This window comes from Crocodylus porosus, unplaced genomic scaffold (genome assembly GCF_001723895.1).
Source record: "Crocodylus porosus isolate Cpor-Errol unplaced genomic scaffold, CroPor_comp1, whole genome shotgun sequence".
In the NCBI taxonomy this organism is placed as follows: Eukaryota; Metazoa; Chordata; order Crocodylia; family Crocodylidae; genus Crocodylus; species Crocodylus porosus.
Window position 1 is genome coordinate 16,534,748 of NW_017728948.1, and position 26,142 is coordinate 16,560,889.

Sequence of the window (26,142 nt, forward strand, 5' to 3'; positions counted from 1 at the left end):
TTGGAAGTTTTCTGACACAGTAGGATGAAGTATGCTGTTTTTTGACTGGGGCTGTGCTCCATGCCCCAGGCTGGAGTAAGAATGGCACTTGCTAGCATGGAGCAAAGGTAAATGGCTAGGGAGGGGGAAGAGGCTTCAAGGATGGAGGAGGCAGATCAGGAGGGGGCAGGTTGTGTGGTGGGGGGGGACAGTAGTGGGGCAGGTACAAGGTGGAGACGGAAGGGGGGCAGGCACAAGGTGGGGGATAAGCATCAGGGGCAAGATATCTGCCCCCCACTTCTAAACTACTGCCTCTCCACATAACCTGCCCCCTACCACCTGTCCCCCACTGCTCCTTTTACTGCCTCCCCCATCACCTGCTCCCTGATGCTCCACTACTTTCCCTGCTGCAGTTCTGGTGGGGATGAATTTAAGAAAATCCTCCAATTTAGTCTGTATGTGGAAAATTATAACAAACTTAGATTTTGTACATGGAAAACTAATAATTATTGGGTGGTCATCTTAAATTGGGGATATTTTGGATTCAGGTAAATATGGTAATTTGTTCATAGCATGTAGTGGAATTTAAACTAGTGATTCTTAACCAGGGTGCCATGATCATCTAGTCCAGCCCCTGCCCCAGGGGCAGGAAGTCAGCAGGGATCATAGGATCCCAGCAAGATAAGCATCCAAATGTGTTCTGAAGGTGTTCGAAGTGGGTGCTTGAACCACCTCCGGTGGCAGTCTATTTCAAACCTTGCAGGCTCGGACAGTGAAGAAGTTCTTTCTTATGTCCAGCATGAATCGATCACAGTGGAGTTTGTGACTCTTTAATCTTGTCATCCCTTATGGTGCTCTGGTGAACAGATGCTCCCCCAGATCCTGATGAGCACCCCAGTAAAGTTATAGGTGGCCACCGGATCACCCTGAGCCTGCGCTTTTCCAGGCTGAAGAGCCCCATGGCTCTCAGCCACTCATGTTAAGGTCTGTTTTCCTGACCTCTGATCGTGCGTGTGGGTCTCCTCTGCACCCTCTCAAGCTTCTCCACATCCCTTTTGAATTGCAGAGCCCAAAACTGGATGCAGTACTCCAGCTGCAGCCTCACCAAGGCCAAGTACAGCGGGAGAATGACGTCCCGGGATTTACTTGAGAAGCATCAATGGATGCAAGCCAGCTTTTTGCTCGCTTTACTAGCCGCAGCATCACACTGAAGGCTCATGTTCATCTTGTGGTCAATCCTGACCCCCAAGTCCCTTTTATCTGTAGTGACATGTTGCATTGTTTTTGAGTTATTTGCCACAGAGTAATTGCTCTATTAGGTTTCACTCATTTTGTGACTACAGAAACATAAGAGCAGGTGTTTGAGTTTAAGGAGGCTGAGATCGACTGAAGTAGATTGGCTACAAAAGCTCATACCTCTCTGAAATTAAATTAACAGCCTCCAAGGTGCCACCCTGCCCTACCACTTTTTTTAGTTGAAATTCATCTAGTTTTGGAATGTTGTTCTTGTACATGTTAATGATCAGTGTACCTTTTTTGAGAACAATTGGAAAGAGAACTCTTTCTAATGTAGTTCAGGTATAGAATTTGCTAGAAATATGCCAGGGTTCAGGTAGAGATTTAGTTTCTGCAGTTGGATTGTACTTTGCCATTATTTTTGATTTTCATCTTGAGTAATAAAGTGTTTAGAGCAATTTCATGTAATGAGAAAATGTCCATTCAGAATGTGAAATGATTAGCATTGTAAACATTAATACAGTTAAGGGTATAAGAGGTGTGAGCCAGATCCCCTTCTGATATGTGAAGAGTCCCCAACCATATATCTGTTTTGGGGTTTTTTGCTGTTTAATCATGCCTTTACATCTCCTACTGTCTTACTGTTGGAGTAACTACTTGAGAAGAACCATGGATTTAAAAAGCAGAACAATTGCTCTTAATTCAATGGTAATCAACCTGTAAACCCCATGAGCCAGATTAGGCTGGATGCTGCATGTCAGATCTGGCTGGAGACTGACCCTGCAGCCCAAACGCATGGATCCAGAAATTTGGTGGGAGGGGGGAGCAGTTACAGTGAGAATTGCCATGGTTTAAGGAGCCTCATCAATTTAAAGCTGTTACCACACGCCTGCCACCTCACGTGGGATCCCACCACTGCCTGCCCACCGTGACATGGGCTGGATGACATGGCCCAGAGAGCCAGACCTGTCTTGAACTGACTGTAGGTTGAGCTCTACTGCTTTTATTTTTTTTAAGTACAGTATGTAAAAGATACTGGAAATGGTTATTTTATCAGAATTTAATAATGGAAGAAGGTGTTTTTTAAATGTCATCCAGAACCTTTTCACTGTTTTGTAGTTTATTCTCTCCAGTCATGTCTTCTCTTTCTAGGGTTTTAAGATTTAACATGATAAATCACCTTTCTGAAACATCTCATAATTTGTTTTGTTCTCTTCCAATTATAATATTTAAATAAAGTGTATGGCATTTTTATTGATGTGTCCCCTTGCTGATTTTCTTCAGGTGCTGGAGATGTTCATCCTAGTACTGCAGCAGTGTCACAAAGAGAATGAAGACAAATGGAAAAGGCTGTCCCGGCAAATAGCAGACATTATTCTTCCAATGCTTGCAAAGCAACAGGTTATTGTCCAGCTTTTCTAATTTTATAATATGAAAACAATGTTTCAAACTTTGCAGGTAAAGGTAAAGTAACTTGTATATAGTATAATAACATAGACTTCTCTGTCAGTAAGTGCATCTCTGTTCAAGATATGGTGCGACTTGCCCTCAGGTTTCACTCTAAACAGGCTTATTTTACCCAGACATACAAGACCATAATCTTTTTCAGCTGTAGTACCTGGGGAGTTGGGGGAGAGGGGTGATAATGCACATGTGCATGTGTGTGACTGAGAGGCAGGGGTGGCGTTGCTGCTGTTGGCCATGGTAAGTACGAGTTTAAAAGATATAGAACCAACCTACTAAAGACATCCTTTCTTACATCAGTGTTGAGAAATATAACACCTGCTATGCTCATTTTCTTCTTAACCGTATGATGTAGCTTCAGTTTACTTCTCAGTGTTAGCAGAATTAGACTTGGGGTTTTTTTTGCCTGTTGGTGTTCATAAGTCTTGTTTTCTTTGTCTTTTTCTCATCTGCCTACTGTTCATTATGGAGGATTCTAAATTACCTGTCTTCAAGAACTGTCCATTATGTAGCTTTACCATGCTAGTAAATGATAGGCATGCTTGCTCTTTTATTTTCCTGTGGGAGAGGCACATAACTATGCTATTTTGTATGTTGCTCATTTTCAAAAAGAACTTTGAAAAACAATAATGCAAAATTGAAATTGTGTGCTGGAAGCCCAGATGGCTTCTATCTCTTGCCTAGTCTGGCGAGATGTGAGCAGTGGGGTACCCCAGGGCTCAGTCCTCGGGCCCGCACTGTTTAACATCTTCATCAGTGAATTGGATGAAGGGGTGGAAAGCATGCTGTCCACGTTTGCTGATGACACTAAGATGTGGGGCGAGGTGGACACACTTGAAGGGAGAAGGAGGCTGCAACTAGATTTAGGCAGACTACAAAAGTGGCCAGACGAGAATAGGATGGGGTTCAACGTAGATAAATGCAAGATACTGCACCTTTGGAGAAGCAATTCACAGCATACATACAGGCTGGGGAGTTCCTCCCTTGAAAGCACAGAGGTAGAACAGGATCTTGGAATCATTATTGACTCCAAGATGAACATGAGCCGCCAATGCCAGACCACAGCCAGCAAGGTCAGCCTTATCTTGTCGTGCATCCAAAGATGCATCTCAAGCTGGTCTAGAGAGGTGATACTCCCCCTCTATGTGACACTCTATGCGACCCTGGTCAGGCTGCAGTTGGAATACTGCATCCAGTAGTGGGTGCCACACTTTAAAAAGGATGTGGCCAGCCTGGAGAGGGTTCAGAGGAGGGCCACCCACTTGGTGAGAGGGCAGCAGGACAGGCCCTATGTGGAGAGACTGAGGGACCTGAACCTGTTCAGCCTCAGCAAGAGGAGGCTGAGGGGGGACCTGGTGGCTGCCTACAAACTCATCAGGGGAGATCAACAGCAAATAGGTTTTCTCCCCAGCACCACCTGGGGTGACAAGGAACAGTGGTAATAAGCTGATGGAGAATAGGTTTAGGTTAGAGATCAGAAGGCAATTTTTCACAGTTGGGGTGGCCAAAAACTGGAACCAACTTCCTGGGGAAGTGGTCCTCACCCCTACCTTGGGCAAATTCAAGAGGAGGCTGGATGATCACCTGTCTGGAGTCTTGCAAACTCAGCATTCATTCCTGACCCTTGCTACTGTGAAGAACCCTAGGTTATCCTTGACATGTCTTGTGAGCCTTCTACTTGCTCTATCAGAGGAACCCCAGGTCATTCTGAGGTCAGGAAAAAGGCCAAGGAGATATACCCAGGTCTGCTACAGGCAAAATAAGCCCCTTCTATCTGAGAGCACCTGAGACTAGCGGTTAGTGTGAGTGAAGATGGCTCAGCAATAGCCTTTTTTCCTACATAACCATGGAGACATGCCCTTTTGCTGCTTTTCAGCAGCAAACTAACTTAACTTCCAGTTTTCATTCTGTCCCTTACTCACTTGACCTTGGATCTTTATGGTTTTTGTCACTTGAGAGGGAATTGGGAGCTAAGGAGCTTTGTCCACTCTTACTTATAGACTTACCTCAAACTTATCTATCAGGGTTCATAACTTAGAGCTTTTTTTTTTTGCTGGGACAGGGCAGAGCCAGGTGAAACAACAGTTCATTTATCCCACAATGACTGTACCACATTGGTACTGCAACTATGTTGTGCTTGTTATCTAGGCTGAAGATTCGGCTTTCGCAGATATCAAACCCTTATAGTATCATTAGAGATTCTGTTTCTGGCTAGGTCTTGAAGTCTTATCTGATGGTCATCTTCAGTTTGAAAAGTGACTTCTAAATCAGCTTTATCACCACTTGACCTGGCACTAGAACTGATATTGCAGACCAGAATTATTCTTTCTGAGGAGGAAGCCAACTCCTTGTCTACCTGTTTCCCAGACCAAAGTTGTGACCTCTCTGGGTGACTCAGCGAGACTTCATTAGAGAGGGTTCCATCAAAGGACTCCAAAAAGAGGACTGGTATTTAAAAATATATCTTCTTTGTATCTCTTGAATGCAGGATACTGCACCTTGGGAGAAGCAATTCACAGCATACATAAACTCTGGATTTATGCTACCTTACTGAACCCTGTACTAAAGTTTTCCAGCTGTGTGCCCAGACCCAGAGCCTCATCTCTGAGAGAGCAAATATAGCCAGCTCCATCTAGCACTTCAGATCTCAGAAGCATGTCTAAAATCTCTCCCAACTGTGCAGTAAAAGATATCATCAGCGATGTACTTCTCCTGCATGTTTTGTGGACTATCACTGCTACCAAAACATAGTTTATATTGAGGTAGTTTTAAAGTGGCCTTTGTTTAGGATTGTCCTGAAATTCCATCCTGGATCTGATGGAAAAACTTACTGACAGTGGTGTGGTCCTATGAAAAGGGTTTTTTTGTTTGTGGTGTTTTTTGTTTTGTGGTCCCAGCAAACTGTCACATTATGATCAGCTGTACTTCTAAGCCACTGCAGAATATTTTAAACTCATGAAAAAACTTACTAGTGCCTTTTCACCTGAAGGAATCTTCTCCTTTCCTGGAAAACTTTATCTTGGTTTTTTACTATTCTTTCAACTGACTTGTCAATGAAAATAACTTTTCTAGAGGCTGTTCCTTTTCCTAGGAGAGTAGGAGAAATCCAGGCTTCTTCGATTTATACCATATTCATTCGTAAGAACATACTCTGTCCTCTTAGGTCCTTCTGCAAACTTCTTCCTTTGATGGTCTTGAATTTTTACCTTGGTTAGGCCACCTAGTTAAACAAGGGTATTGTACAAGAGACCTGGAAAGGGTATAGTTGTTTTATGTAGAAAGGGAAAAAATTAACATAATCTAGACTATAGGCTTCTGCAAAAAGTGTTAGAAGACAAAATATGTCCAGTCAGTTGTGTGTTTCAGCTTGTATTCAGATTTACTGAGGCTGTCTACATGTGCAGTTAATGTGAAGCAATCAACTCTTGCATAGTTTGAGCCAGAGTAAACTATGCCCAGGTACAACGTCTGCATGTGTGCCCAGGACAGGAACAATTTGAGCCATGGCAGAGCAGGCCTGGGCTGGCAGGGGGCATGGAGGGGGGTCAGCGTTGGGTCCTGTGTGGCAATATCGGAGGGGCTGGCTGGGGCAGGAGAGTGCTGAAGTGCAGAGCTGTGTGGCTAGGCAGGAGTCTGGTCCCTGTGTGTCTGGGCTGACCAGGCACAATTTATGCCCACAGTCAGCATCTATGCATGTATCTTATCGCAGTAAATTACCCTGATGTAAGATAGTACTGTCTTACGGCAGAGTTAATTTGTTTACTGCAGCATAATACCACCACGTGTAGGAGGTGACGCTTTACTCGACAGCTATCTACTCTGTAGTCAAGTGCACTTGTAGATGCGCTCAGTTGGGCAGCTAAGAATGTGTCCATTCCTTTTAGTGCCCAGGTAGCTGCTGTCGCTTTGTATATTTTTGTCAACTGTTGTGCAGTGGCCTATTTTACAAGCCATTTTAATGAAGGGAGGAAGTAAATAAAAACTGATTAACACCATTACCTTGAAACTGTTTCTTAGCCCCTGTGGTGTTTTTAATGACTGGGAGGTACCTTTTTAGGTTTCTTGTTTGCTTTCCTGGTTGCTCACTCTCAACCTTTTTTTAGCAGTTATACATGGCGGTATTGAATATAGGTATTCCCAGGACCAGGATTACAGCAAAACTTGAAAGATTCAACCCTTACTGTTTGTTGTTGGCAGACATCATTTCCATATGGAAAACTCACTGAAAACTCATAAACTAGTACAGCAGAATAACTTGCCCGGCTGAAGTCTCAGTGAGCAGCAGATAAGTCTTTTAGTCGGTTCTTGACTTTTGCAAGTTTTTGACTATCTGGGATCTCAGTTTCTGTGCGGACTGTGAAAACTGCACGGTATAGGGACCTCTTGTGTCATTCTGTAATTCTGTTGATAAACTATATCAAGCTCCATCTTAATTTGTTAGGTTTCTTGTCTCCAGTGCTTCATTTCTCAGCTATCGTGATTAGAAATTTTCTGATTTCTAGTATAAACTTATTCTTAGCCTAGTTGTATCCATTTGTTCCTGTGCTGCTGTTGTCCGTAATTTTAAAAGGGTATTTCCCCTTTCCTAGTGTTTACCTCCCCGGATGTATTTGTAGTGAGTAGCCATAACTTCTCTCAGCTTCCATTTTGCGAGGTTAAAACAAGCTGTGCTCTTCTACATTTTTCATTTATGAAACAGGCTCACTGTCCCCCTGTTCGTCTTGAAGGGCTTATGTTACCTTTTCCATTTGAATTTATGAAGAATTTATTGAACATGGGTGACCAGAACTGAATATAATATCCAGATGAGTTTGTGGTATGCTGTGTAAGCCTTGTAAGAGAGGCTTCCTTTCCTTTTTGATCTCAAAATCAAAAGTATAGCTTCAATATATGATTGGGGATAGAAGTCTTCCTGAACATCTGAACTGCAAGAAGAACACAGTTAACTTGAAAAAAGTCTTCTGGACAGCAATTTTTAACTTAACACATAGGATCAATAAGTGAGAGAAAAGGAAGAAAATCCCCGTTTCTCCTGACTCTTTTTGGATAGGTTTTGCATATAGCTGTAGCAAAGAGATGCTGTTTAAAATAGAAAAGTATAATTGTAAAACCATGAAATTTAGCAGTAGGAGTTTAAACGTACTATCTTTCAACCTGCAGATTTTAAGTTGGTGTTCCTTAATGCATACCTTCCCATTGTTGCTTTGATGGTATCAAAACCAAAACTTAAATTTTGAGTAGTTTCCCAAAGATTCTATATAGTAATAAAATATATGTAAATGATATTTTTTTCTTTAAACATTCCTAAAGGTGGTGGTGATCTGTGTACTAAAGGATGCAGCTATATTTATTCATGTAATACTTAATGGTTTTGATTTCTCTTGATTCTGCCCCTGAAATAGTCTTATTGCATGTACACAAACTTCACGTTTTAAAAAAAAAAAAAAAAAAAGAAAGCGAACAAAATTGGTTATGCTAATTTTGCTGTTGTGTTCAATAGTGCTCATATGACTACTTTGCATTTTTTTTCTTTTAAACAGATGCACATAGATTCCCATGAAGCTTTGGGAGTATTGAACACTTTGTTTGAAATTTTGGCTCCTTCATCTCTCCGTCCCGTGGACATGCTGTTAAGGAGTATGTTTGTTACTCCCAAAACAATGGTGAGTGATCAGTATTGTGGCTAAACAATGTAAACTTATGACTGCCCTTTATGGAGATTTGTGTATCAAGGAAAAGACAATCCTATACTTTCAAACATGGCAGAATAGTGGCAGGCATTATTATAAGCTTCTGCAACTTGTATAGCCTTTCCCAATTCTTGTTACCAAATTAACTTTAGTAGTTCCAGTGAATTCAAGTTCTAGTAAAGTTACCAACCTGGAGCTGTTTGGCCAGAAAGTTATACTTATGGGTTGGCCATTTTCCCCCTGTAATTCAAGGATGAGAAGGGGGATGGGTGGGCATTGTTTCCCTACTTGTATAAGAGGAATTCCATAGATTGGTTTATAGATCTTCTCTCATGTAAAAATTTAATCCCATTTTTGTATAATGACGAAAATCCCTTTCTTTCATTTTTGAAAGATAGGTATGTTTTAATGAAACATTTTTCACAAAAGTAAGTGTTGCAGAAGTGTACATTCCCCTAATTGCACTTGAGTTGCAGAGCATCAAGGGCTCTTAAAGCTGACATGATTTTCCTGAACTGTAAGTCTAAGCTAGTTGCTGGGAAGCAAGGCTCTGGGAGGTGAGAAGTCAATAGAATTAAATGTTATGCGTCTGCTTTGAACTAACCTCTTTTGAGTTGTATAGGATAGATTATTCTTGCAGTATCTCTGTCTGAGTTTCAGTTGACATTAAAAGAATGAAAAGTGCTGAATTTCTTGTGTGTGTGTTTTTTTTTTTTTTTTTGATTAGGCATCAGTGAGCACTGTTCAGCTATGGATATCTGGAATCCTTGCTATCCTCAGAGTTCTCATTTCTCAGTCAACAGAGGATATAGTTCTGTCTCGTATTCAAGAGCTTTCCTTCTCCCCATACTTAATCTCACGTCAAGCAATTGACAGACTACGGTATGGAGAGAATGTGTCCACTCCTGAAGACCAATCTGAGGTGAAACAGGCTAAGTATATGCCTGAAGAGACATTTTCCAGGTATGTTATCTGCTAAATTTATAGCCTTTTGTATAACTTTTGGTGATGTATTAAGTATTGGAAAAAAATAACCAGTTGTAACTGGACAGCATCCAGAAACTTCTTAATGTTACTTGTATAGATGAGGAGCGGTGGTAAGCTGGGAAAGGAGCTTGTAGGGTAGAGTGGGCTGGGCTGCAGGTGGGCATATCATGTTGCGGGGTGGGGGGGGATGAGAAATGTCTTTTGTTTTGGTCTTTTTTTTGCAAGCTTAATTGATAAGGCCAGGCATTATAGGAAACTGGAGGGGAAGTCCTGACCTCATTGAAGTCACTTCAGTGGAACTATAATTTCATCTTGGAAACTGACTCTTTTTTCTCACTTGCCTTAACCTGTCTTGTGGTGTAGGTGTCTGATAATCCTAAATTTCAGGATTTTTACTTGTCAAGAGTAAGGGCCAGTAAGGAATTCCTCCCCTTTCCTTTGGATTGTTGACTACAGCTAAATACAGCTAAAGCTGGGGTGTTATTCTGGTTTTTTTTGTTTTGTTTTGTTGGTTTTTGACTGATGCTTCTGCTGGTGTTTTGAAATTTTCGAGGTTTTTTGATGTTTGATCTTGCTCTTCTGCTCAGGGTCATGCTGATTACCACATTTAGGGTCAGGAAGGAATTTTATTCCTTAAATCAGACTGGCATGAACTCTGGTGGCTTTTGTCTTCCTCTAGTGCAGGGCAGGACGCATTTTAAGACAATAGCAGTCATTAAACAAATACTATCTAACTTCTTCATGCAGATCATGGACACTGTATTTCCTCTTTTTTAACCTATTACATGTTTGGGGGGGTTCTTGTTACTTCAGGTGTTTGTGCCGGATTAAAGTGGTGGTTTGAGGATTATTTGCAAACTCCTGGGAATGGATTTAATGGCTCATGAGATTCCTCCTAATTCAGTTCCACACTTGAACTTAAGTGACAAATGGGCAGGATGTCTTGAGTGACTTATTTTCTTTACTTGTGAAAATGAAAGAAAGGGTTACCTTTTTAAAACAATTGGAATCAAGAACTGTCTCGAGGAGGAGGACTTTAGCAAAGCAAGTGAGAAAATTTGGATGGGGTTAGTTGAAAATACTTTGGTTTTAACTGTAGAGGAAAAGGATCAGGATAGATTTTTAACCACCTGAGTGAAGGTTTGAGAAACTCATGAGAAGAGTAGGGTTCAATTTCCCTGCACCTTCCTTCAGTGAAGGGTGAGGATGGAGTTACATTTAGACTGGGTCTTTGGAGAGAGAGGCCAATTTAGAATGGTTTAAACCTCCTTATTTATCCAGATATACTCTTGAAACAGTCCTCCTTGAACCAGTTCAGGTTTATATGCAGACACCAGACTGTCACAAGTATCTGGCCAGTCCTTCACGCTGTGCTGCTTTTCATCCCGCCCCAACCCTTGCACGGCAGCTGACTACTTGAGTATGCATCCAGAACTCTGTTGCCCCAACCTGCATTCCCTGCACTTGATCCGGTCTGCTGTCCTGGGCTGATTTGGGTTGGGGGTGACCAGGTGTGGTGCAGGGAGGGGAGGTACCCCTGCTTCTGGGTTCCTGGGGTGTTGGATTCTCTGCAATGCTGCCTCATGCCTCCCTAGCTTTTAAATAGCACTTTCCCCCAGCTGCTTGGTAGTCTCATTCCATTGGTGGAAGTTGACTAGGCTTTGGGGCATCCCAGCCTGATTTAGACTGGGGGGTTGCCCAGGCGGGTAGAGGGGACACCCCTGCTTCTGCATGCCCAGAAACCTGGACAGTCCCAAGTACCCAGCACTCCAGGAACACAGAAGCAGGTATTTTCTCACCTGGCCACTCCTAAGGAAAGTCTTATTAAGGCAGTAGCCTGAGCAAGAGATCTTGGGCATCCCCCTGGAGTGCCCAGCCTTCTGGTAAGGGAGAAGCAGGTATTCAGGTAGATCTTCTACAACTAACCAACGAGCCCTTTACTACCAAATTTGCCTGTGGTGCACCAAACTGGTACTTTGCCAGGAATGAAGTTAACTTGATGAGTGACTTGGGAAAATGTCTTTTAAAAGCTATGAAAACTGTGACAGTCCCAGGGTACCCAGTTCTCAGTAACCCAGAAGCAGGGGTCCAGGCAGCCCTTCCCCCCCATGCTGCACACTCCTGGGCAGCCCCAGTTGGGTGGTAAAGTGCAGGAATGGTCTTTATTGAACCTAGTGTTAGTGAGCAGGGGGACTGGAGAATTGCAGTTGTGGGCTGTCTGTCTTTTCCTTGGTGTCCAGCGAATGGGGGTCTTTCTCCCTTGCTCAGGGAATATTGGGGAAACTGTGGCATTTGCCACTGGAAGGCAAAATGGGCTTAGTATTCACTACCAAGCCCATCTGCCACCCCCTGGTGGCAGCTTAGCAACACTGGAGTACCTAAAAGGAGACTATTCTACTTGGAAACCTTGGCTTTTTAGGTGTGGGCACCTCTCAGTTGTGACTCTTGTGAACCAGTTCCCAGTCGGTGATATTCTTGAGATAGTTTGAGTGTTATATCTGCGTGCACCCTTAAATGCTAATTGAGGAATGGTACAGGGTGAATTTGAGATTTGGCAGGTAGGCTTTTAGTTTCATCCTTGGCTTTTGAATGATTATTCCATTGGCCATCTTCAGGTGATTTAATGCTGCTGCCTGCTAAGAATGTGGAAGCCACAGGGGAGATGGTAGTGCTTGGTGGTACAGTGTTGGGGGCCCTCAAACTGGGATGAGAGCAAGATTTTGTGTAAGGTAGGAAACTGGTCGTAATAGTCTAGTCTCAGTGCCTCATTTCACCTCTTATGTCTTGAGAGGTTGTCTTCTTCATGTTAAATGGAAGGTGGGCAATTTTAATGAGATGGGTTATCAGTGATTTTGATAAAGATTGGAAGCTATAGAACAAAGACTTTGGGCCATCCTCTCACTTTGAGGGGGGAAAAAAACACCGCAATTTTGATCAAATTCTGCTTTGAAAAATAAATTTGACTGGAGCCAAGAACATGATCCTTGGGGACAGAGGAAGAAAAGAGATTTAGGGGAGAACAATTTAAAAATACATCCTGCAATATTTTTTCAGGGACACATTCCAAAGTTTAACTGAGTAGGAAAATACTAACTTGGAACAGATATGAAAACACATACACATGTGCTTTTGAGGGCTTTTTTTTCTCACTGCTTTTTACAACTTCCATAGGGAACAGTTCATGTTGATCTAGTTGGTTTATATTGATATTTTACTTCTGTTAATTTTATGTACTTACTGTGTGTGTTGGTTCTTTCTAGGTTCTTATTACAGCTAGTGGGCATTCTTCTGGAAGACATTGTACATAAACAGTTGAAAGTGGAGATGAATGAGCAGCAGCATACTTTCTATTGCCAAGAGCTGGGCACACTGCTTATGTGCCTTATACATATCTTCAAATCAGGTAATAATCTCAAAAAAGTTGTTTTGTAGCATAAGGGAAATTCTTCCTTGTTCTAAATCAGTTGTTTTGAGTTTTAAAATTTGTCTGTGTTGAGGATACTGGCTATGTACAAAAGATCTCTCCTCTTCAGGATATTGCATGTCTCCATCAGACAGCCTTTTCAGATTTTGTTTTGTGTGTACCCCTTCTAGGACATTTCCGTGCTCCATTATTTCTGGTTTGTTCTAGAAAGAATAACTTTCTTCCACTTACACCTTCCTTTTAATTGTCTAAAAGATTCCAGTTAAGAAAAGCCAATCACTCTCCTAACTCTCAGGCTGGGTTTCCCATATTTCACCCAAACTAATGAGGCTTGTTACAGGCATCCAAGCCATCTAAGATTTTAAATACAAGCCTTGCAAATATAAGGTTAAAATCTTGCCAAGGTTGCCTTAGCTTTCCATTATTGTATAGAAATACAAATACATCTGGGAGTTCAGTTCCAGCCATGCGGTTAGAAAGGCAGTTCAGTTTTAAAAGTGGTCCTAGGCATTCCTTTCATTAGGTGTTTGAACATTAGCTCTAGGAGAACAAGCCTTCTTGCCTCTAGTTCTAATTTCCTGTCTACACAGCTAGATGCTGCAGCCTTTCTTCTCTCTGCATTCTCTGCCCTTTTTTCTTTGATTTCTGGCTACTAGGACCTTCCTTTTTCCTTCTGATTTTCAGCCTGCAGTACCTGGCCCCTGGCAGCATAGCAGACTGGTTCCTGCTTAGTATGGCCTTTGTTCTGCCACCAGCCTGCTGTTCCACATGCTGTTTCCCCACAGACCTAAGGGGATCACAGTAGCACCAGAGCTTCTCCTGGAGCATTGCCAGCTAGCACAGATCAGCCTAAGCCACCTGCAGCTGCTCCACGTGTCTCCTATCCCCTTCCCTGTGACGGCTTGGTCTGATCCACCATCTGGGGTACACATGCTCTGCTCCTCTGGCTTGCACAGTCTTACCAGTCTGCCTTGTTTTCTGATGAGGATATCCTGGAGCCAGCTCAGCCCCCTCCCCCAAAAAGGTAGGCAAAGTATCCCTCCTCTACCCCAGAGTTTCTCCTTTAGAACTAAGGGCCTGAATCCTGGGTTCCTCTCTCTATTCAGAAGGGTCTCTTCTCTGTACCTCCTCTGGGGTAAGTACTATTTTTGAAGTACTGATTATGACAGCTCTATGGGGTTTGAGCTATCAATATCTCCTTGGGCATCTTGAGGCCTTTTATTTTACTTTTTTTGAGTGAGGTTCTACCAGGTGCTTGAATTCTGTCTATGTGCAGGGCTTCATGCCTGTCAGCCTCTTACCTTCTCCGGTCATTCAGCCTAGTTCTGTTCATTTGTGAATCATGTAGGTTCTGTCTGTGCAAACATATTGGGAGCACTTGTTCCAGAATAGCTGTTTCTGTATAACCACATATACAAGCTCTTGGTTTGGAATAAGTGCTTTACCCTTGGGAAGTGAATGACACAATAGTTGAGATTTAAACTGGTAGGGGGACACATACTTCTCTCACCCTTTGTCTATCCTATCTATTTAGTTGGTAGCAAGATCTGTACTTGTGATAACATCTTACTGTGCACAGATGGGCACCCACTCTGGTTGTGGCTTTTAAGCACTGCTCTAATACAGGCAGAGAGATGGAAATTCTCAAATCTCATTCACTTTTTCTTAATTTCTAGAAACCTTGGGATGTGTAGCTCTTCAAGATGAGGAGAGGGGTCTTAATAAACTTGGCTTCTGTCTTTCCTCATGCTACACTGAGTGGAAATCTATGCCAGCTTATTCCTAACCATTCTGATAAATGTTCTCTTGGCTCTGATAAATATTCTCTTGCCTCTTTTAGTCCCCTACCTGAGGGAGCTGCCAAGAACTGCAGTAGAGCAGATATTGAGGGCCTGAGAGAGAGAGAGTGCAAGTACCTGTCTTTTGGCATGGTGCTGTCCCACAAGCCTTTAGAACATAGCTAAACCCAAATATTAAACAGTCTAGGAGTAATTGGTGCTGTCATACCTAAATTTTAAATCTGCAGGAAAAGTTACCTAATCTGCAACTGAATTTTTCTAACCTTACTTTCATGTCTGTTGCCAAAAAAGGCATTGTGTTCCTTTCAGTTAACCATTAACACCTTAGCAGGCAAGCATACAGAGGAGACTCCTCTGTATTGCCTCTGCACTAGCCTGGTATTTATTTACTAGCTGCTGTTCGCTGTTTGGTTCCCGAAAACATTACGTGTATTCCAGTAGATTATCAACAAGTGCTTCCAGACCCCATTCTTAGGAGTTTTGAAGATTTTTACCCTTTTAGGTGTATGTACTTAAAACTTTGGAGCAATTACTTTTTCACAGAATTGGAGTAGTTTAAACCTGCTTATGTGAACAAAACCAGGGTGAGCACAGAAGAGAAAAAAATACCTTTTTACCACCAGTACAGAAAAGAAAGAAGGTACCTATTGAGATGTGACAGTGACAGTCTTGTAATTTCTTATTCCTGCACCTTGGGCCTCCATAACATTGCCCTAGTGTAGTTTATTCAGAGTCATTTTAAAATCATCTTCCTTGTTTGACATAATCACAGAGTCTACATTTTCTTGGTCACACCCTTTCCATAAAATTCAAGGTTGTTGTCTTGGTCTTCAAGGCTATGTATACATTTCTGACCTGACTGATCTTTTCACTAATATCATCCCTGATCAACAGTTCATCCTCTTGTCCCTCAGCAATTGACAGAAAAGGGATGGTGCTATGGGGTGGTTGGGGCATTTATCTGGGACTTGGGAGATTTGGGTTCAGATTCGTGCTCTGCAGATTTCTTTTGTGGTCTTGGGCAAGTCACTTAGCCTGTCTGTTCTGTAGCTTCCTGTGCCCAAAATAGGAATTGCATAGCTTGTGTACAAAAGTACCAGGTATTTTAGCACAATCTTTCATGCCACTCTTAATGTTTGCAACCCGACCTGAGCAGCTGTGCTTAGCTACTGTTTTATTTCTTGAAGTCTTTCCTAAGAGATTCTTTTGCTGTGATTTGTCCACTTCATTAGAAAATTTGCTTCAACATTCTCCTTTTTCAGAGGGTTCCTATAGCCAAACAACTTCTGACAGCATACATGTTTGGGTAAATGGACTCCACCTAATAGATGCATGCTGGAGCTGCTCAGTGCTTCGGGCTGATGCCCTTATAGTTGAATTGTAAGGTCACAGGATTTGATAACTTCAGCTTCAGTTGTTTGCCTTTTCTGAATCCCCCTTGTTAACAGTGAATGGGAAGATAGATTGGAGAGCTGAGCTGGAGAGTATTGCTTCTGATATTCTGGTGGCTGCTTCTCTAACAGTCTTCACTTTGGTTTACTGGAGGGGAGCCAAACTTGCATCTCCATTACCAAGACTGCAAGAGTGTGAAGTATAGAAGGAGTGGTGTGAATGAAAAGGATGGAAGAGTTTCAGCTTGAGTTATTGATCTCCATTCCTGGTTTCACAGCAGGCCTGGCTTCCTGGCCCTTGTGAAAGTCATGTTCTTCTGCTCACAGCAAGTAATTTTTTCTATGGTGCTTTCATCGACAAATAATTGTTAAAACATTTATGAAATAGAGTAACATAATCATCCATGATGGAAAAATCTCAGTGCTCTTGTTTGAAACTGGGGTTGGGAAGTGTGGGGTGAGATCAGGTCAGGTGCCATACAGCTTGTGTTTTTTGTGCAGTAGGCCCAGGAGCAAGCACTTGGGAGCAACTGGATTAGCAGGAGCTTGTCTACTCAGACCTGCTTCCTAGCTCCATTGCCAATTTCTTGGGCTTTGTGTTTCCCCTTTATTCCTATCCTGACTCTGCTTGCCAGCCTTTCCTTTTCCCCACATGGTGGTTAAGAGTTTTTATCAAACTCCTTTCTAGTAAACCATCCTAAGGCTTCTCACTTTTCGCCTTAACACTTCCCTTACTGCTTGGCTTGGAAAGGAAGAGTTGGTTAGAGCCTTTCTGTGTAAAGTGTCCCATTTTCCAGAGGAGAGATTTTCTCTGAGCTGGATTTCTAATACTGTCTCTCTAAGCACTTGGAGGGAAACATGCATTCATTGCCTCTGGCTTCTCCTCGTAGCCCTGTTTGATGTGGGATGTTGGGGCCTTAAGATTCTTGAAGTTGAAATTAAGAACTTGTGTCTGGAGAGCAAATAGTATTGAATTACTTAACTGCTTGTTACTTTGCTTTTCCTGGTTTGCACTATTGGGAAACAAAGTTTAGCAACCTCACAACTTACCTATTGCCTATTCAAAGAGTGTGGAAATTATTCACGCGTAGTATTAAGGTGTATATGTGTAATTGGCCCTTGAATGACTCTCTTACATAACGACTTAGAAGCTTGACAGCAGGGCATGTTAAAGCACCCAAGCAATCATCACAGTTGAGAAGTCTAATCTCAAAATCTTTTTATTTAGGAGCAAGGGTACTATTTGTCACTCATAACCAGGGATCCTGGTTTTCCCTGTTTAAATGCATCCAAAATTCTCTGATTTTTAAACCCCCCCAAATCCACATTTTCTGCAATTTTAAAATGAAAACAGATGGATATAGATACCAGTTGAACGCTATATTTTATTGATATTTACTATTTTAAAGCAATTTGGAAGCCTACCAGTGCCTTAATAATTATAACAGAATAAATTCTAAATACCTATATATTTTGGCATTTCACTGTTTTGTTTTGCTCCCCTGCCCCCTTCGCTCACCAGGATGCAGATCCCCAGCTATAGCTGTTGCCCCCCGCTTCTTTGTGGCACTGAGCAGCCCTGATATGCTGGTGCCCTGCTTATGCAATTGTCCTTCACTGCGACCCACAGCCCCCACCCCCTGACCTGCTGCCCCCCATCTCCAGGCCCCAGCTTCCCAGCGTGTGGGACAGAGGGCATGCGGGCATTCATCATAGGCAATATGGGAGGGCATATGCCCCTCCAGACTTCTGTGTAACACAGTATTTGGAGGGAGTGCTATGCTGCCATGGCCACCAAGGTGAGGCATTGTGGTGACAGTGGTGCAGAGTTGTTGTGTGTGTGTGTCCCTGCCGGTGCTGCCTGCTTACAACACTTATGGTTGTTGCACACCATCACTGAAGGGTATTTGCGTGTCTTAATTGTGTTTTCCAGGCCTTTAACATGCTTTAAGTTTAGACTTAATGCTGGATGTCATGAGTTTGTAACACTTGCTTTTGGTATCATTGACCATGGCTCCCTCTTCCTGCAGTTTTTGTCTGGGAAACATGAAAAGTACTATCAAAACAGTATTGTTGAGCTATGGCCGTGTATTGTCCTGACTGCTGTTTGTGTGTTATATATAACAGTACTAGAAACTGCCAGGTTACGGTTGCTAAATCTTCTTATTAAGTTATTTTAAACAGTTGGGAAGCCAGTGGACATAGTTGAGGACATCTTTTTAACTAATGGAAAACATGAAGCTATGTTCATGACCAAGGCAAGCCACTAGATAGGAGGTGGGTAGAGGGGCATCTTGTAGATCAAAGAAATCAGTGATATAAGCTTTTGTGAGCCAAATTTTTATCTGATGAAGTGAGTTTGGGTTCATGAAAGCTGAAGTGTCTCTAAGTTAGTTAATCTATAAGGTGCCTCTCTACCCTGCCTTCTGGCCTGATTTCAGATGAATACAGCTAACTACCTCCCAGATCACTAGATGGCACACTTGCTGCACGTGAAATTAGTATATGTGGAGATAGCAGCAGTTTAGGGATGATGCTGCAATTTCAAAATACATGGAACGTGTTCTGGATTTTGTTATTTCTCTGTCTGAGAACAGTCAACTCCAACCCCAATACAGAGCAGTTCTGGCTTGTTCACAGTGCACCGGAGCCACGTGGCTTCATTCTGATGCTTTGCCTTGCAGACAGAGCGGTCATGCAGAGCTCCTTCTTTTTCTGTTTTTTACCTTGTATTCTGCATTTGAGAAGCAGTTAAGAAATACTTTCCCCCCTGTTCTTGCTTTCATTTTCAGATAAAAGGGGCCTTTGTTACAGGAATGGCCCACAAACAGAGCACCTCCCTTCTGTTTTTCTTCCTCCCTGCCCCCTTCCCAGTAGGGACAAAAAAGGATGAAAGGATACAGGCAATTTATCTCCCTCATGTGAGTGACATAGCTGGATTTTGAAGTAGCCACTCATTGTCATTTTGAATACTTCTCAGTACAAATGTATACTTCTCACTACAAATTTTAGCTTGCTCACTGTCCCTTTTAATGCTTCTGTTCTTTTTCAGGAACATTCAGAAGAATCACAGCAGCAGCCACCAGGCTTTTTACAGGAGATGGATCTGATGGTAGTTTTTATACCCTTGAAAGCCTGAGTGGTCTTGTTCAGGCCATGATTCCCACGCATCCATCCTTGGTACTGCTCTGGTGTCAAATCCTTCTTCTCGTCAATTACACCAACTACAGCTGGTGGTCTGAGGTGCATCAGACTCCAAAGTAAGGCTGTTTCATGACATCTGGGGTATGCAATTGTAGGACTGATTCAAGTTATCCTTGGGTATTGCAGTTGGTTCAAAGTTGTTTTTTTTTATGTAGCCTGTATAACTCTGTTGGTAAAGAAAACATTGTATAAACTTATAACTTGTTAAATGACATGCTATTTAGATTTTTACAAGCAGAAATAGTTTGGCATGTTGAAGTATAGACTCAGTCTTTACAGGATGTTTTTAGGACAGTAAAATCTGTTTCAGAACAAGCCAGACATTAAACTCCATAATTGATGGCCCTTCTGGAAAGCTCTGCTAGAAATTTCTCCTGTTCAAATGGAGGATACTGCACCACTTTTGAATACAGCTGTTGACATGTACTGAAGAAGGGGCAGTTGGATTCCAGGGCACTTGTACTTGTAGATCAGAATCAGCATCTTAATTTTCCCTCTACCTGGTAGTCAGCCAGTGCAGATCACAGAGGGTAATTTAGTCAGTAAACAGCACCTGCGTGAGTCTTCTATTCAGAATTGGCTTGTTTTCACATAGTCTTAGAATATTAATATATCAGAGTAGAAACATTGCAGTAGTTCAGTCTGTGGGTATAGATGCATGGCACAATAACTGAAATAATTTATTCCAGTTTTTACTCTGTAGTAAGAAGTAAATATTGCCTTCTCTTCCAGTCTATAGCTGCCTGCAATAAGTGCTGTTATAGTACCTAGCTACTAGGTGGAAGGGAAGCTGGTTTGCACTGAGCAGATGCCTACTCTGGGGTTTAAAATGATTGGGACAGGAGTGCTAGACTCGTTTGGCTCTGGGAATGGCAGCAGTGGCATTAAATCTTGCAGCTGCTTGAGCCTCTGTTTTAGTGTGTTTCTGGAATCCAGAGAGGTAACAGCGCTGCTGCTAGCTGCCTCTTTTCCCCTGCTGCTGATTTTTAGTCATTGGGGTGACTAACAATCCTGATTTTGGGCAGAGGGCAAGGAGGGGGAAGTGGTTGATGTGCAAGTGGTATTAACTCCCTGGGTTCTAGAGCCATGTTGAGACGGCAGCTATGGGGATTAATGCTGCTGATGCTGGGACCCTTGTAACCATGGTGACAAGCCCAGTACATGAGCCAAATCCAGCCTGCAGCGGTGGGTGGTTCAGCACGTGAGAAGTCTTGTGGGATGGATGACCCACCTTGTAGGTTTCATCTGGCCTGTGGGCCATATGTTTAGCATCCCTGGACTCGGGGAACAGGTATATAACATCCCATGTAGTAACTTTTCCACATAATAAAGTTACACATTTTTATAAGAGTAACTGATGTACTGTCTGAACCTTTTGCGTGACAGTAGTATGGATGATGGGAGTGAGGTCTGTATGTGAAAGAAAAGATCAAAGACCTACACTTAGGAATAGATTTAAAAATAAAATAAAATCAGTCTGCTAATAATCTAATAGAATATCAGTTTAAATATCAAGCTGTTAAGCATGCACTAAGTGCTTTGTATGTGAAAGTATAGACTCAGTTTTGCCAGGGTGCTTTTAGGCCAGTAAAATCTGTTTCAGTACAAAGCAGATAATATGCCATAATTAATGGCCCTTCCTGAAAAGTCTACCGCAATTTTATCCTATTTAAGTGGAGGAGGCTCTACCTCTTCTGAATATAACTTGACACGTGCTGAAGTAGGGGCAGTCAGATCCCAGAACCTTTGTGCTTATAGTATTAGCAACTTATTTTATCCTCTAAGTACTTCAAATATGCACTGCTTGATATTTATACTGATATTCTGTTAGATGAATACTAGAGTTGTTGGTATAAGATGACTGGCTCTTTGGATGCAGGAAGAGCAGTGGTTGTGATGTACCTTGACTTGAGCAAGGCATTTGATACAGTCTCCCACAACATTCTCACCAGCATGCTAAGGGAGTATGGGTTGGATGAATGTATTCTAAGGTGGCTAGAAAGCTGGCTTGATCATCAGGGTCAGATGCCTAGTTAGCAGCTGGTATCAAGTGGAGTGCCCCAAGGGTCAGTCTTGGGGCTGGCTTTGTTTAATATAGTCATCAGTGACCTTGCAAATGGGATGAACGGCACCCTCGGCAAGTTTGCAGATGACTGGGGGGGGGCAGGGGGAATTGGAAGGGGTAGTAGGGGGGGAGTAGTAGATATGCTGGAGGATAGGGCTAGGATTCGGAGAGACCTTGACAAACTGGAGGATTGGATAAAAAGAAGTCTCAAGAGGTTCAATAAGGACAAGTACCAGCTGGGACCCGCACGCACCGGCCTGACTCCAGCCCACCCCTCACGTGCTCTGGACCAACCCACCCATGATGAGCAGCAGCAGTGGCAGCTGCTGGGGAGAAGCTGCTGCTTGTCATGGGCGCCACTGCTGAGCCCTTCTTGCTGCAGCTACCTGGAGCCTGCACCTGGGCTACCCTGTGGCTCCTCTCCACTGCCCCACTGAGCAGCTCATAGGTGGTGCTGGTGGCAGTGGTGACTGCAGTGGAGCGGAGCCCCAAGGCAGCTTGGGCACAGGCTTTGGGTGGCTGCAGGAAGGGCCCAGCAGCAGTGATGGGAAGCTGCTGCTTTTCCCCTGTGCCTAGCAGCAGCTTCTGCCTGGGTGCTGCTGCCACTCATTGTAGGCAGGTTGATCTGCACCAGTCATGGAGCTGCCCAAGGCCAGGACTGTCCTCTCAGGTCCTGGCTGGTCCAGAGCTGGCCTACTCCAGTTGGAGGGGCCAGGGCCAGGGCTGTTCGCATGAGTCCCAGCCAGTATCCATGGGGCTGGAAGGAACTGCTGCAGCCTGGGCTGCCTAGAAATGGAGTCCAGCTGCAGAGCCACCCCAGCCTTACTGCGTGCCTGGAAGTGGCAGGATACGGTATGGGCCAGATTGTCCCTCAGTCCCGCCTGGCCAAGGAACTAAGTCTGTTTGCGGGCCAGATCTGGCTTGTGGGCTATATTTTGCTTAACCCTCAGCTGGGCTCTTCTCAGCGGTGAAGGATGAGAGAACAAGAAGCAACAATCTCAAGTTGCAGCAAGGGAAGTTTAGGTTAGATATTAGGCAAAAAAAACTTTCTCACTAGGAGGGTAGTAAAGCATTGGAATAAGTTACTCAGGTTTTTGAATCTCATCCTTGGAAGTTTTTAGGACGTGGCTAGACAAAGCCTTGAGGGAGATGATATAGTTGGGGGTGGTCCTGTTTTTGAGCATTGGGTTGTCCTGGATGACCTCTTGAGATCCTTTCCAAACCTAATTTTCTATGGTTCTATGATTATTAAATCTTTTCCTAATCATAGGATTCAGGGTGTTGTCTGGCAGATGCAGACCTCACTGCTGTCATCCATACTTAACTAAGTGCAGAGGAACACTTAGTGTTCTGAATTAGTGAAGGGGTTAATTAAACCTCTGCCACTTATTCCTGTTGTTTCTTTAGATGACAAACGTTGCCTCTATTTTCTCTGTTGGGGGTTTCTCTATATTAGGTACTTGAGTGCTCTTACTGGATGGGGTAGGAAGATTTTGAGGTAGATTTTGTTGTTATATTGATTGTGTCACTGTTGATGATTTTAGCAGTCCCTTTGGAATACATATTGAACAAGAAGGGTGATAATGTTCTGTACGAGAACAAAGAATTAATACAAAGGGAAAAATATCTGTTTCAAACTGAAGAAGTGTTTAAAATGAAAAATTTAAGTATTTGTTCTTATAAAAAGTTTAACAGTGAAATGTAATGTATTTCTGCAGGAGACACAGTCTTTCCAGTACTAAACTGCTCAGTCCTCAGATATCTGGAGACAGTGATGAATCTGATTCAGAATCCAAACTTGGCATGTGCAATCGCGAGATTGTACGAAGAGGAGCGCTTATTCTTTTTTGTGACTATGTTGTAAGTTTTTAGAACTGAATTTAATTTTTTTTTACTTCATTTGGAATCTTAGTTCAGTTGACAGGCTGTTTTTTGTCATTTGATATGGATATGGTGATTATTTTAAATGTGAATCACTATAGGGGAGAAGTGAAAAAATTCCAGGGCAGCTAGCAAATATGTTGAGATATCAGATGCCACTGTAGAAATCTGCTACTTCTTTCTTAGTATGGATTTCTTATTATGTCTTTCTCATTATGATTATTAGTATGGTTTATTGTAAATACTAAATGCATCACCTTAGGCATTTTCTCTGTCTTCAGTGAATTTGAGCCTCTAAAAAGGGATGCTTTTAAAGTAACAGATTAATCTTTTGGAACTTGTACTCATGTACATATCTTAGGTACAGGTTAAACCCAGGTTTGATTCCCCAGTTGGACTAAATGATCTCTTGAGGTCCCTTCCAGCCTTACTGTACCTTTCTATGAAGTTCAGTACCTCTACTGGAGCTCTTGGCAGTGTTTCACCTCATAGTTCTTATTTTTGTCCTTTACACAAATTAGAGTTTAACTAATTTTATTCAGGCTCTCGTGGAGAGGCCAGCTCCCAAGTGCTCACTCTGAAGCAGTTGCATGAATGGGTTTATCTACTGATTTTTGTTACTATTTCCAGAAGTGATTTGGTTTTATGTGGAAAAACATTTAACTGTTGAAGACATAGTACAGCTGCAGTGAATAACATGAGCTGTTTTAAAAGGAAAAATAAATGTCAGAAACACTTCTGCCATATACTGTAAATCCATCATTCTTTTTAACAGTATTAAATGCAGGTTCTTTGGCTTTTTGCAGGATCTTTGGGGTTTTTTTTTCCTTTTCTTTGTCCTTTACCTGGTTTCATGATCTGCAAAGTAATGGATATTGACTTCAAATTATTTGCAACAAGATCAAATGAACTTGAAAAACAAGTGCTTGACCAAATGATTGATAAAATGTTGAAATAGACTCTGATAAAGAGAATTATTTTATGCATAAATGAGTATTTACTTTACATTGTATTGCTTCAGATTTTTTTCAGACATGAAATGCTTACAGTCAGTAATATTGGGATTAGAAATCAATTTTACTTTTTGCCCCATAGTGTCAAAATCTACATGATTCAGAACATTTGACCTGGCTTATTGTGAATCATGTTCAAGATCTGATTAATCTATCTCATGAGCCTCCAGTACAAGACTTTATTAGTGCTGTTCACAGGAATTCGGCTGCCAGTGGTCTTTTTATCCAGGCTATTCAGTCTCGGTGTGAGAACCTCGCAACTGTAAGTCTCATTTGACCCCCCCTTAATAATGTCATAGTTAACAAGAACAAACTATATTTGAAAAACATGTACAAGACCCAGCAATGAAAATGTAATCAACTCCTGTGTACTCTTATTCTGGAAGTGTTTATACAAAGTACATTAGATTCCATATTTGTCTCAGCAATTTTTACATTACATATGCTCACTTTAACAAAGGTGAACACCCCCCCCCCCAATTTCTGCTCCTATAATTTGAACAAGGAATTAGTCAAATTGTGCTCCTTTCTGTGCATTGTTATAAGTAATAATGTTACAGAGTGAAATTTAATTCCTCAATTTGTTGTTGTTCTGTTTTCTTTGCTGTTTTACTCAGTGGCTCTGGTTCTAACAGGTGGCAAACTAGGTAACAGTTCTGCTGCTGCTTCCTAAGGAAGAATAGGTTCCAGTTCACTTCCATGTGAACCCTGACAAGGCTAACAAGCAATAAAAATCCATATTTTGACTCATGCTGTCTTCTACAACCTATTAATGGGCTATGCTTTCTTGCAGATTTCTGAGCAGTCTTTCCATAGCAACTTGCTCCTGATTCCTTTGACAAACATAATTATCTAAGTCCAATCAGAAGCATGGGGTGGTTGCTATAAAGTGGGTTGGTGCACATGTGTTTTTGAAAGTGGACAGAGCTAAATAATCCTAAATTAGACTTTTTAGTTTTTCTTTTTTTAAGAACAAGGTCTATTATTCAGATTTCTTTTTCAAAAGTAGGGTAGCTAGGCTTTAATTTACAAGTGCTTGAATGGATTTTCACAAACTGCTCATAAAGCAAAATAGTTATCTTGTATTTCTGTCCCCTTATGCAGATATCAGGTACTGAGGTTCTGAAATATTCTTTCTGCTCTTAATTACTACTATAATCCCCTTCTCTTCTGTTCTCATTTCACCTTCCCCTCCCCCTACTGCTAAATATGCACAGTCTGTTATATGTTAAGCATGAGTGAATTTCATAAGATGCTGCTTTTTTACTGTCTTGCTCATTTAAAATGTATCACTTTCAAAGTTCTCTGTGACTCAAAACTCTCTACCTTTCTTTTTCTATAACTACACCCAAGTCTGGACTTCTGATCTCATAATTTGTTCATTCAGCACTTCAGACTGCACATTTGTAGTAGAAACATAAGGTTGTAGGCACAGTTAAAGTAGCACAATTATTGTTCAGCAAGTACTGTCCTTTTTACTTTCTAAAAATTTAAAAAAATAAAGTAAACCTAAGAGATTATATCATTTTTCATATAATCTATTAATAAGTATGACATTTGGTTATTTATCTACTACACTTGATTTATAACAATTATTCCTTAAGCCTGTGAGCTCATAAAGATAGAAACCCAGTTCCTTGATTAGCACAGTCCTTTTTTTTTTTTTTTTTTTTTGTTCCAGTACCTTTTTGTTTATACTTTAACACAGCTGCATGTTAAAACCAATTTAACTGTTTTGTTTCATTATTTAGCCAACAACTCTAAAGAAGACCCTGCAATGTCTGGAGGGGATTCATCTCAGCCAATCTGGTGCTGTCTTAATGTTGTATGTGGATAAGCTTTTATGTACTCCATTTCGTGTGCTGGCTCGCATGGTTGATACACTTGCTTGTCGTCGAGTAGAAATGCTGTTGGCTGCAACTTTACAGGTGGGAAAATAAGCAAATATATTTGTCTTTAAACTAGACTTGCTAATATTGGCAATTTGAATGTAATTTTTAATGAAAGCA

The 26,142-nt window shown here is 41.9% G+C and overlaps 1 protein-coding gene across 4 annotated transcripts in view; it reads left to right on the forward strand.

The window, feature by feature from the left end:
• HTT (huntingtin) overlaps window positions 1–26,142 on the forward strand; it is a 154,886-nt gene that overhangs the window by 81,622 nt on the left and 47,122 nt on the right. For all 4 annotated transcript variants that reach the window (XM_019552983.1, XM_019552984.1, XM_019552985.1 and 1 more), the window contains 8 exons: window positions 2,500–2,616; window positions 8,220–8,342; window positions 9,097–9,332; window positions 12,617–12,759; window positions 19,023–19,230; window positions 22,958–23,099; window positions 24,216–24,395; window positions 25,885–26,061. In XM_019552983.1, the coding sequence (XP_019408528.1) occupies window positions 2,500–2,616; window positions 8,220–8,342; window positions 9,097–9,332; window positions 12,617–12,759; window positions 19,023–19,230; window positions 22,958–23,099; window positions 24,216–24,395; window positions 25,885–26,061 (1,326 nt within the window). The remainder of the gene's footprint in view (window positions 1–2,499; window positions 2,617–8,219; window positions 8,343–9,096; window positions 9,333–12,616; window positions 12,760–19,022; window positions 19,231–22,957; window positions 23,100–24,215; window positions 24,396–25,884; window positions 26,062–26,142) is intronic.